Source organism: Haliotis rubra, unplaced genomic scaffold, assembly GCF_003918875.1.
Source record: "Haliotis rubra isolate DU_JTF1 unplaced genomic scaffold, ASM391887v1 Scf967, whole genome shotgun sequence".
In the NCBI taxonomy this organism is placed as follows: Eukaryota; Metazoa; Mollusca; class Gastropoda; order Lepetellida; family Haliotidae; genus Haliotis; species Haliotis rubra.
Window position 1 is genome coordinate 234,248 of NW_025767709.1, and position 12,426 is coordinate 246,673.

Genomic DNA, 12,426 nt, shown 5'->3' on the forward strand with positions numbered 1-12,426 from the left:
CAGATATGAGCATTGAAAACTTAAAATGTGATTTTCTCGGAATGATGAAATGTGCACTTGGTACCTTGCTGCTCCAAACTCGATATGTATATAAATTTTGCTTCATTGCTAATTTAATTGTTCATTGACTATCACAGATGTGAAAGTCTCTAAAAAAACCATGCAAATACAATAATCAAAATAACGTTAACATGAACTGGGAAGGATTCTAGCTCCAAATTTTTAAGTCCATTTATCTATTCTAAATCTTAGTCTCAAAATTAAGGAGCAATGCAATTTATGAGGGGGATGCAAAATATTTGAAATACCTACCAGCAAAGTACCTTCCATGAAGGGAATTGACTGATGCAACAGCAGCAGCAATACTTGGACACTTGACGTAAACATTGCCCTGTGGTGAAGCCTTGTCCACATAAATATGCAATACTCCTCCGTGTTTATTACATTCTTCTATCACATCGTCTCGGATCTCTTGATCCCAGCTGCTTCGTGTCTCACTGTGGATGCAACAAGAAGACCTAATTAGGAGAACTTGGAAAGTGAAGGGCAATGGGGTCTTATGGTATGAACAGCTATCAAAGAACAGTTGTTTCTTCGGGAAGCACTCAGCAGTATTTGATCTGTATGATGGTGGCCTGTAAAAAGTGATCCTGTACCAGAAAGAATCAAGAGATTGGCACTGTGAACAACAATCCAAGACATCCGAGTACAATAACTAGTTATCAGCCAAATAGCAGGGCCTAACAAGAACCATTTCTTGGCCTGTCATGACGAGAACCATAAACTTCCATTGACTCTGTATATACCCATGACCTTGCAGTCTCATAAAACATTGTTTCTCATGAACCATTCTCCATTAAACCTGTTTCCCCCATGCAAATACTGAAGTCAGGTTTGTAGAGTCCAGAAAACCCTGATATGGACATACTGGCCTTGAGCCAGTCACTTCATACTTCAGGACCAAGCAAGTTTAACCTAAAGAGTTCACATGTAAAGATTACTTTCAGAGATTTAAAGATACAAAAGAACTAAGCAAGAAAAATTCACTTTCATCATTTGTACTCAGAAACAGTTTTAACAAGAAGACAAAGTCATCAGTATCCCCTGCAACGGCAAAATACTCTTTATGGATATGTCTTCTAGTTATGATTATGTCAAATGTTTTGGAGTGTATACAGCAAAGTGGAAGGAGAGTATTGAAAGGTTTTTTAAGATCTGCTCCAAAAAGGAGAACGACCACCAAATTCAGTTTAAGCCTAACTTGTTGCCATGGAAACAAGATGACATCCTCATAGTCACAGCCTAAGTCATGTTTCCATGGAAACCACAAAAATGTAATTTTTCAAGTAATATTGATATTTTTATACTTATCCTGACTCAGGATCGTTTGCTTATCTCCCTTTCCTTTTCGAATGGTAGTGGAACACTTGAATCCATTGAAGTTCCCGAAGCGGACGTAAAAATACACTCACCCACGAGTTACCTCCCTATTCCCGCGTAAACAGTCAGCCTTACTTGTCACTCTCTCCTGATATTTCTGCCCGAGCACTTGGATCTGCTGTGCAATCCGAAGTGTTTCCAGCGGGGAGGTCGGGAGGGCTTGACCTCACGAGTCAGGATAAGTATAAAAAAAACAATTTTACTTGAAAAATTACATATTTTTTCTTATCCTGACTCATGATCTTTTGCTTATAGAATCCGACGGATTGGTGATGGGTCAGGCCACTTCCTGGATTCATCAGCTGTCCATAGATACGTCCTGTATACCCCCCAATGGGAACTGCGTAGCGGCATTTCCGAGATCCTATTCTTCCAACTTCCGTTATAACTCGGGGGGACCACTTCTTGTCTTACTTCCATCTCAGACAAGTTGAATCATCTTGATTCATGTGGCTTCAGATAAACTAGTATCTTCTTATTACTAGATATCTCATAACAATCCATAGATTATGATAAGATCTTTATCATAAATGAGTTGCGACCCCTTCACTTACAGGTAAGATCTTACCCGTACAGGATCTTTAATCACTCATGCTAGCCTGTCCTAGACTGTGCGCATGGACTTTCAATTTAATACTTTTCCTTAGTAAAACTTATCAACAAGTCAACGTGATAAAGGGTGAGATTTTCCAACTCAGTGCCTTTGTGGAGCCGTTAGTAGCTGTGCTACAACGAGAGGCCCAAATTGGTGAATGCCTGAGACGTCTTCAGTGGCTTTCTCTCGGAGGTAGTGGTTGGCAAACACTGTGTCCGACTTCCAAAAGCAGCCCTCCATAATTGTTGATATAGAGCAATTTCCATGCAGAGCTAGTGTTGACGCCAATGTTCTGACTTTGTGTGGGTTGGAAGCTCTTGGAGGTTCTAGTCCTGCTGCTTTATAGGCTCTCAATATGACGGCTCTCATCCAGAACGATATCGTCGTTCTTGAGACTTCTGCTGGTTTCTGTGGATAATGTGATGAATAGGCGCTTGAATTTCTGTCTCCTTGTCTTAGTCTTTTGAAGACATCTCTTCAGGGCTCTGACCAGACACAAGGATAGGTCCTCTATATCCTCTGGTCCGAGGATTGTAGATAGCGCTGGTACGTGGAACTGTCTATCTGCCTGACCAGGTAGTTGGTTCTTGGCAATGAAGTCCCATCTAAGTCCTAGATGAAGTGCAGCATGTTGCCCCGTGTCGAATCTAGTTCTACCAAAGTCCAGCGCATGTATCTCTGATATGGCGCGACCAAAGCCAGTTGTAGCGTCTGCGTCTGTTAAATCTTCAATGCGTAAGCGTTTAGTCCTTCCCAGGATATGCTCAGTGCATCTGTTGCCCAGGCCTGAGGATCTGGAACTGGTGAGACAAACGTCCGTAGTTGTATGATGAACCTCATGGCAAACAGGTCTATGCAAGGGGATCCTATTTCCCTTATGATGAGCCTAAATGCTTCTGGATGGAGCATCCATTCCGCAGGTGACGGGTGCAGTGGTCGGGAGAGAGCGTCTGCAAGCACGTTCTTGGCTCTTGGTATGTGACACGCCTTTATCCAGACGTTTGCTTCCTGTGTTATCTGGAACAACTGGAATGTGAGCTGCAATAGGCTTGAAGACCTTGTGGTTCCTTGCCCGGTTTATGGAGAACGCTACTGTAGAGTTGTCCCAGTGTATCATCAACATTTTGTTGTTCAGCAAGCTCGACCATAGTTGTAAGGCGTTGATCACTGCTTTCATCTCTAGCAGATAGATGTGCAGTTTCTGTTCTATTTTGGAACACTCGAAGGCCGGCTCGTGTAAATAGGTCCCTTCGCAAACATTCGACCTGTGTGTCCACCACAGTAGATATCTCCTGAGGTTTTCCGGCAGCAAGATAGGGTCGACACTGTCCAGATGTTTTGTCAGGAACCGTTGCAGCGGCCTTAGTTGTAATCTTCCTGTGCGAGTCAAGTCCTGCGCCGAGGTTAGTAGACCGAGTAGACATTGCCATGTTCGGAGAGATGACTGCTTGTTGAATCATGGCTTGTATCTTGACCCAATGATCTTCTTGGATCACAATTCAATCCTGTATTGTGATAATTCTTATTCCCAGCAATTGAAGATCTTGATTGATTCTAACTCCAATTTCCATCAGGTTCACAAGCCATCCTAGTTGCGTGAGCAACTTAAGTGAGAAGTTCATCTGCTCTCTGAGTTGATTGGCACTTTGAAGAACTTGTATGCCGTCCTCCGGATAACCGGCACTGCGTAGATTTCGATGTTGTAAATAGATGCCGATAGGCTTTGTTATTTGTATGAATAATCATAGAGCCTACGATATTCCAAACGATAGGACGTTCCATTGGAAGTGCTAACCTCTGATTGCAGTGATGATACATCATTCTTCCCCTTATATACGCAGGCGATCTGTGTTGACATCTAAGCGTTGTCTATTTATAGCAAGGCTGGCTCCCGTGTAGCATCGCAGGGGACAGGTACTCATACCGACTTCTATCAGCGACAACTTCCAAACTAAACATCGTTTATCCTGCTGTCAAGGCTAGACATCTATTAGATTTCCATGATGATAACAGGCCGTAGTTGTATACTGTTTCCAAGGCTGCTGATGAAATATTCCCCATACCACGGGTTTGTTTACAATGAGAAAACATGCTGGAGCCTGCTCTGTCAGTGGGAGGCGTTGTCTGACGTGGACCAATCAGCTTCAAGCATGACGTGACCAGTGTTGTAGCCAGTTGGCCTCCATAAAATCTGTGAGTAAAAGCGCGCGTAACCCTACGCCGCACATATAAGCCTCCTGACAAAGGGTTGCTCAAAGTGTAAATCTTGTTTCGTGATATGAATCACTTATTCCGAGCATGACGAAGGAGGCTGTTGAGACGTATGTCTGTGGGGATCTAGTTGATAGGATATAATTCCTAATCCCCACGCTGAGTGACGAGGGTTAATACGATCATCTGTACGTCCGTTCAAGTATACTTGAAGGCGATGTTAACCTTAAGCCCTTTCCAAAGGTTTTAAGGTTCTCCACTACTTGAGATATCGGCTTCATAAGTGATATCATATTGGAGTCGAAGTCATCAGCGTATATGCAGTAAGTCTCTGTTGGGTTGGAGTGAGTGAGCAACAATATCCGCAGGCCATCTGCTACCCGGTATAAGACCTCAGCATCCGTCTCCATCATTGCTTCGTTATATTCAGCCTTATGATAATAGTTGACGTCAACATCCTGCCTGTTGATGTAAGGGTTTGCGAACCCTGTAGATGTCTACATTGCTGTTATCTGCCTGTAGATCTGAGAGTTCTCGAACCTTGTAGACGTCTGTAGCTTTCTCAAAGCTGTGCGTTAGCAATCCATGCTGTAACTTATGAGTCTGGGAAGACGAGGTCCGTTTGCAAGACCGAAGTCTCCTGATTATTAGAGCTAGGTCTCACAGTTCATCCATCTGCAAACCTGTTTCCCTTCTCGAACCTTCATCCTCGTTTCGCGAACCTCTATCTGAAGATTCCTCCCTATGCGAACGTCTATCTTGAGAGTGTTCTGTCCGTGAACCTCTATCTGTGGATACATCACTTCGCGAACCTTGTGAGGTGAGCTATCTCTTTGCAAACGTTTTGCGAACCTCTGGCTTGAGGTGAGTAGCTTTGCGAACGTCTGTGTGAAATATGAGATCTCGATCTAGAGAGGCTAGGTGTAGGAGCAGGATCCTTCAATGTTCTCGAACATTGAGGGTTCGCAGACGTAGATAGAGTATAAGTCATCTCTATCATCCTCCAAGATGACAGAGTCGTCCCACTGTGGAGACCTTCATAAAGGTGTACGTCTTCCAACGTAGCCTTGAGGTGTAGATCCAAGAGGAGTAGATTCGCGCAGGCCCGTGGGTTCGCACCTAGCCTTAGGTTTGCGCATGGTTTCGGTAGATGAGAGGCTTTTCTTAGCCTTCAATTACTTCTGGAATCTACGTTCCATCATGGACATCATCGAAGTTCTGCATAGGTTGACGCTGCTACGGTGTAGATGAAGCGTTCGCGAACGCTGATGAGTTATGTGCCTCAACTTCACTCCGAGAAGTAAGAGGTAGTACGTCAACACCTTCCTGCTGTGACTGTAGTAGAGGACGATCTCGTAGTAGTAGAGGTCGACAGAGTCGTAGATCTCATAGATACTTCAGGTAGAAGTAAAGGGGGTCCGTCAAAAACGTCTAGTACGTGAGGAGGTACAATCTCTTCGTTGAAGGATTCCTGGTGCGTAGATGAACTAGCACACGTAGATTTGCCCTCCGTCTGGTAACAGTTGACTTCTTCTACGTTGTAGAAGAGGATGACGTCTCTTTCTTAGTCTCAGACGGAGTCGACTGAGATGTAGACAATCTTTTCCTGACCCCCTTACCAGCAGACTGCCCCTGTATGCAATATACGGTTTGAAGGCTGATCTGCAGTTTTTATCAATCGTGACTTTCTCACCCGATCCATGCACGTCTATAGATATAAGACAAATATTGATTAATTGAAGATTTGATAAATCAATACAATAACTACAGCGCGCAAACTGGAGGAACATGGATTTATTCACGAAGAACATTGGGGGTGAGGATCCGCCACGGATAACCTGTGCCTGCAAACAATGTACGACTTCAAGAAATGTAAACGTTACATGACGATGAATTTACGACTCAAAGTCAATAAAAAAAATTACAAAATATTACAAATACTACATAGTAGTTATAGCCAAATCCATATACAGCATAACTTTGAAGAAAATAGGTCTAAATATAAAGTATGTGATGCCGTATACGGGACTCCAGTGCTCGCCCAACCATCCGCTTGGGCGAAAAGGCAGAGAGTGACAAGTAAGGCACGTCACATGACTGGTTTGCACGGGAAAGGGCAAAGGGAGGTAACTCGTGGGTGAGTGTATTTATACGTCCGCTTCAGGAACTTTAAGGGATTCATGTGTTCCACTACGATTCGATAAGGAAAAATAATAAAATTCATATCTGGGTCGAACCCCCGAAAGGCACATCTAGGGATCATGCTTGATATGTTTACCAAGTTTGGTTAAGCTATAACCTATAGATTAGGAGATATGCCTCGGACAAAGTGTCACGGACGGACGCACAGAACTCGTTTCTATATCCATCGCAACTTCATTGTTGCGGGGGGGTAAAAAATATCAACGGAGACTGATAATTGAAAAGTAGGTAAACTTGTGAAGGGTGAAGTCTAATAATGAACTTCAATTCTACTTACGTGTTAGGATCAAACATGTTGGAAAGCATGAAGCACTGTGTTGCTATAGGAGGGGCCCCACTCCCTGCTGCTGGAGCTGGTGTTGTTGGTGCTGCCGAGCCTGTGGCATTGGCCACAGCTGCAGTCAGGGTTGCACCTGGTGCAGTGCCAGCTTGATTGAGTGCATTAGCTGCATACTGAGGGATCTGGAAGACCGGTACCTGGGATGACAGAACAAAATGTAATATTTCAAACTATTAGTTTTTACCTATATTATTTATGCATCTATTTCTAATGAATTTTAAGACAATTACAATGTTTGTATTTAGTTTAATGCTGCACTTCCCAAAAGTTCAGCTACATGAAGGTGATCTGCAAACAATCAAGTCCAGATAATCCAGTGATTGACATTTGCACTGATCTATGCAATTTGGATAAGATATCATACAACTAGTCAGCACACATGACCACCCGATTGTCTCTTATGACAAGCATGGTGTTGCTGAAAACCCTAACCTATACCGTCAGGAACAGTAAGTGTTTGTGTAGGGAGAATTGTTTTTCTCTGCATTTAGAAAGCCTTTATATAAACCATGTAGTATTAGTATGATATACCAATGGTTGATAGGCTGAGAAGCAATTAATCATGTCACTTAATTATTTCAGTGGGCTCTGACCACATTCAAATTCACTGGGCCCTAACATGCCCAGTAACCCTGAAAATGTTCAAATTTTAAACCTGACAACATAAACAAACAGTCCTGATTACACATACCCTCAGCAAGCTTGGCCATAAGTTGGAGTCTGCCTGTGGCCCCGAGGTCAATACCAGCCCGATCCATCTCATCGCTGTCAAGTATCGATGCTCCCTGACTCTCTGCTGTTCTTTCTGTAACATGGCCTACTTTCATTGGTCGACCAGCAAGCTCAAACCCATTCAACTGTTCAAGTGCCTTCTTTGCATCTTCTGCATCAGTAAACTGAAATGCCATTGATCACCATTAGAAGTGGACAGCCTTAAGACATTCATTCAATGATGTTACCATCCAATCATTCCAAACCAATCGTTCAATGACAGTCTATCTCATTTTGATTTGGTTTTAGTTGTTTAATGCCGCGCTCAGCAAATTCCAGCTATGTGGCAGCGGTCTGTAAGTAATTGAGTCCTGACCAGACAATCCAGTGATCAACATCATGAGCATCGATCTACATAACTGGGATACGATTACATGTGCCAACCAAATTCAGACCATCCAATCTTAATTCTCATGAAGTCATATCTACATTTGAAGTGTTATGTTTAACAATAAATGTTTTCTTAAAATCATTTTCTTAATGTAACATTTATCATGGATTAGTGGTCCTTTTACTGACACATTGTCTAGTAATTCAACAGAGTTAGGTTTTGCCATTTATCAACTTAGACAATGTGAACAAAAATGCTCAAATGGAGTCATGTAACAAAGTGAACCCACAATACAAATACATATGATGGAACATGAAGCAAAGTTACCTACCGACATGAAACCATAACCTTGCGAACGTCCAGTTTCATGATCCCGAATTAATTTGATGTCATCAATCTGAAGGAAAGATAATCAATGTTCAAATTTTAGAAATGCAATTTAAAGGTACATATCATTAGGCTTTGGGGGGGGAAGAGAGAGAGAGAGAGAGAGAGAGAGAGAGAGAGAGAGAGAGGAGAGAGAAAGAGGAGAGAAAGAGGAAAGGGAGAGGGGAAAGGGGAAAAGGAAAGTGAGAGAAGAGAGAGAGAGGAGGGGAATGAGGGAGGTGAATGTCAGATTTAATGTCTTACACTAATTAAAGAACTAATGCAACATTTATTTTTCATGCCCGAAGTATTCATTAGACAAAGTATTGAACAGTTGATGAAGAAAGACATTTTACCTCACCAAATGGAGCAAAGATGCCCCTCAACATATCTTCAGTAATGTTGAAATGAAGAGAGCCAACATAGAGCCTCATGGGACCTGATGTACCCTTCTGTAATAAGCTAGTGCTGCTGGCAGTCCGGTTCTTCTCTGCCTGAGAACTCTGTACAATGATTGGAACACCCAGAAGCTTTTGATTGTTAAGACCCATTGCGAGAGGCACTGAATCAGTTTCTGCAAACTCCACATACGCAATGCCCTTTGACCGCCGAGTCTTGTTGTCTGTAATAAGACGTACATCTCGGACCTGCAAAATTAAAGTTATGTTGTAATTTCAAAACATCTCTTTATAAAGATTAACTTAACAGTAGTTTGAGTAAGTCACAATTCTTTCTGACAGTATGTCTCAGTGAACATTTGCAACACTGGTGTACAGTTACATTTTAAAGGCTTGTATTTGGTGCCCTTGTCAGGATTGTAAGACGATCATGACTGCACTGCAGCAGTATTGCTGTCAAAAATGTAATTTTCTGACTAAAATTGATATTTTATACTTATCCTGACTCATGCTACTTATGCTTGTCTCCTTCTTGCGAATGATAGTGGAACACTTGAAATCCCTTGAAGTTCCCTTCTAAAAAAGCGGACGTAAAATCACTCACCCTCGAGTAGTCTCCCTTTCCTCCCTTTTTGGTCACATGACCAGCCATGTTTGTCACTCTCTCCCTATATATGCCCGACATCCGGATTTACAGGGAAATCCAGAGTGCCATATGAGAGGAGGTTGGGAGGGCTAACCTCATGAGTCAGGATAAGTATAAAATATCAATTTTAGTCAGAAAATTACATATTTTTCCTTATCCTGACTCATGCTAATTATGCTTGCAGAATCAGTTGGAAACGGTGGTGGGTCAGGCCACGTTCTGGATTCACTAGTTGTTGATTTACGTCCTGTATTACCCCCCATGGGAACTTATGACAGCACTGATGAAGATTCTGTTCTTTCAACTTCTCTCTGATGAGTCTGGGGGGAACCACAACTTGTCAGATTTCTTCCGAAACTTCTGACATTTTCGTGTGGATTTTAGATATACTAATATTCCATTAGTTATCTATTGCAACTCCATCTCTTGATGCGCGCATCAAGTGGAGATGCAACCCTTCTTCATGTACGAGTATGTCCTATACAAGTACAGGGTCTATCACTCATGCTAGTCTGTCCTAGACGTGTGCATGGACTTATAGCCATTGCTCTCCAGAGCGTTGGTTTTCACAAGTCACGTGATAAAAGTGGTGGGATTTATTCAGCGCCTTTGTGGAACCGTTAGTTGTTGTGCTACAACAAGTGGCCCAAACTGGTGAATGCCTGAGACGTCTTCGGTGACAATGTTCCTAGGTAGTGGTTGGCAAACACTGTGTTTGATCTCCAAAAGCAGCCCTCCATTATAGTTGTAATCGAGCAGTTTCCATGCAGAGTAAGTGTTGCCGCCAGGGCTCTGACTTCGTGTGCGTTGGAGGCTCGTGGAGGCTCAAATCCTGCTGCTTTATAAGCCCTGAGTATAACGGCTTTCATCCAGATCGATATCGTTGTCCGCGAGACTTCCGTGGGCGTCTGAGTGGATAAGGGGGGTGAATAGGCGCTTGAATTTTCATCTCCTTGTTTTAGTTCTCTGTAGGTAGACTTTAAGTGCTCTGACTGGGCAAAAGGATAGATCCTGCGTATCCTGTGGCCCAAGGACTGTAGATAGTGCTGGGATGTGGAACTGTCTGTCAGGCTGATTGGGCAGTTGGTTCTTGGCGATAAAATCCCATCTCAGTCCAAGATGTACGATGTCACGATGTCTTGATTCAAATTGTGTTCGTTCAAAGTCCAGAGCATGTATTTTCTGACATCCGTGCAGCTGTTGCTAGGGCGATCAGGAACAGCGTTTTCTGAGTTAGTAGTTTAAAGGATATCAATTCTTGAGGCACGTAGGCATCACTGGTGAGATGTTGTAGAACTATGTTGAGATCCCAGGCACATGCCTTAATTTGTTTTGCTGGTCTTCCAACTTGAACGACCGTAGTAGTGCCAGAATCTCTGGAACTTTGGTCAGCTTGATACCTGTTTTCACGGTGATAACTGTACTGAGGGCAGCCAAGTAAGTTGAGAGTGTTGAACCTTGTTGTGACTCGTCTGTCGTACATGACATAAGTACTCCGACACTTGAGGATGTGTTGCTTTCACCGCTGTAAAGCCTTTCCTCTTTGCATACTGTTCAAATCTCTGCCACTCGTTGTACAAGTTGTGAGTTGATCTGCGCAGAGCTAGTGCTTTCGCTGCTCTGGCGGAGTACCCTCTGGTCTTCAGGCAAGCTTTAATACGCTCCACGCGTGTAGCTGGAACAGTGTCAGGTTCCTGTGAGCTTGCTTGGTGTGTGTAGGTTGGAACACTCTGGTAGTTTCAGGGTTGGACTTCCGAGTTCTTGTATGAGATGGGAAACCTCGCTGACCAATAGGGCGCGCCCAAAATCAGTTGAAACGTAGTTGTCTGCTTGATTTTCTGTAGTACTTGTGGTAGCAGTGCAGGAGGTGGAAACGCGTAAGTGTTTAGTCCTTCCCATGAGATGCTTACAGCGTCTGTTGCCCATGCCTGGGGATCTGGAATCGGTGCGACAAATATTGGTAGCTGTTTGTTGAACTTTGTTGCAAACAGATCTATTAGTGGGGATCCTATAGTCTGGAATGCTTCTGGATGCAACATCCATTCCGTCGGGGATGGTTGTAGTTGACGAGATAGGGCGTCTGCTATGACATTCTTTGCTCCCGGAATGTGGCATGCCTTCATGTAGATGTTCAGGAAGTCGACTATGCTGAACATGAAAAAGCTGAGATGTAGCAGACTTGTTGATGTAAAACGCCACTGTGGAGTTGTCCGTGTGTACCATGAGTCGTGTGTACCATGAGTCGTGTGTTCTTTATTACGCTGGACCATAGTTGTAAAACGTTGATTGCTGCTTTCATCTCCAACAGATTGATGTGTGACTTCTGATCCTGACTCAACCACTTCCCTGCTGCCACTTCGCTGTTGAAGTGCACACCCCATCCTTGTAGGGAGGCATCCACGTAGAGATGAGTGTTGCAAACCGGCTCTGTCAAAAAGGTTCCTCCCCAAACATTCGACTTCTAAGTCCACCATAGGAGATAGGGTTTCAGGCTGTCTGGTAGTATTAACGAATCTAGGCTGTCCAGGTGGGCGTTCACAAATACTTGTAGTGGGCACAACTGTAGTCTCCCTCTGCAAGTCATGTTTTGAGCAGAGGTGAGTAGACCGAGCATGCTTTGCCAAGCACGTAGTGTCAACGGATGGAGCATTGCTTGAGATATTATCTGTTGTATCTTGACCCAACGATCCTCTGCAATACTATGTGATTCACTGGTGTGACGAGTCGAATTCCTAGACATTGCAGGTCTTGTTTCAGCTCCAGTTCCATCTTGAGGAGATTTACTAGCCATCCTAGCTGAGTGAGCAGCCTGATGGTGAAGTCTAGTTGCAGTTTGAGTTGACTGGGATCTTGATGAGCTTGAATCCCGTCGTCCAGGTAGAAAGCACTGCATAGACCTCGACGATGTAGATATGTGACGATGGGCTTGGTCACTTGAGTAAACAACCAGGGGGCCAATGATATTCCAAACGGTAAAACCTTCCACTGGAAGTGGTGTCAGTTGAAAAGGAATCTTAGGTATTTCCTTGAGTCTGGATGTATCGGGATGTGTATCTATGCTGGCGAGGTAGTCTGCTGGACGAACGGGATGTCGGAGCTGAGGAAGATGTATCATCTTGAATTTTG

At 43.5% G+C, this 12,426-nt stretch overlaps 1 protein-coding gene across 1 annotated transcript in view; it reads right to left on the minus strand.

Annotated features, from left to right (window-relative positions):
• Window positions 1-262: 262 nt before the first annotated feature.
• LOC124265205 (RNA-binding protein 39-like) overlaps window positions 263-12,426 on the minus strand; it is a 35,172-nt gene continuing 23,008 nt past the window's right edge. The window contains exons 7-11 of the mRNA XM_046699998.1: window positions 8,613-8,903; window positions 8,222-8,287; window positions 7,477-7,684; window positions 6,726-6,921; window positions 263-497 (exon numbers count right to left, since the gene is read on the minus strand). Coding sequence (XP_046555954.1) covers window positions 278-497; window positions 6,726-6,921; window positions 7,477-7,684; window positions 8,222-8,287; window positions 8,613-8,903 — 981 coding nt within the window. The 3' untranslated portion in view covers window positions 263-277. The remainder of the gene's footprint in view (window positions 498-6,725; window positions 6,922-7,476; window positions 7,685-8,221; window positions 8,288-8,612; window positions 8,904-12,426) is intronic.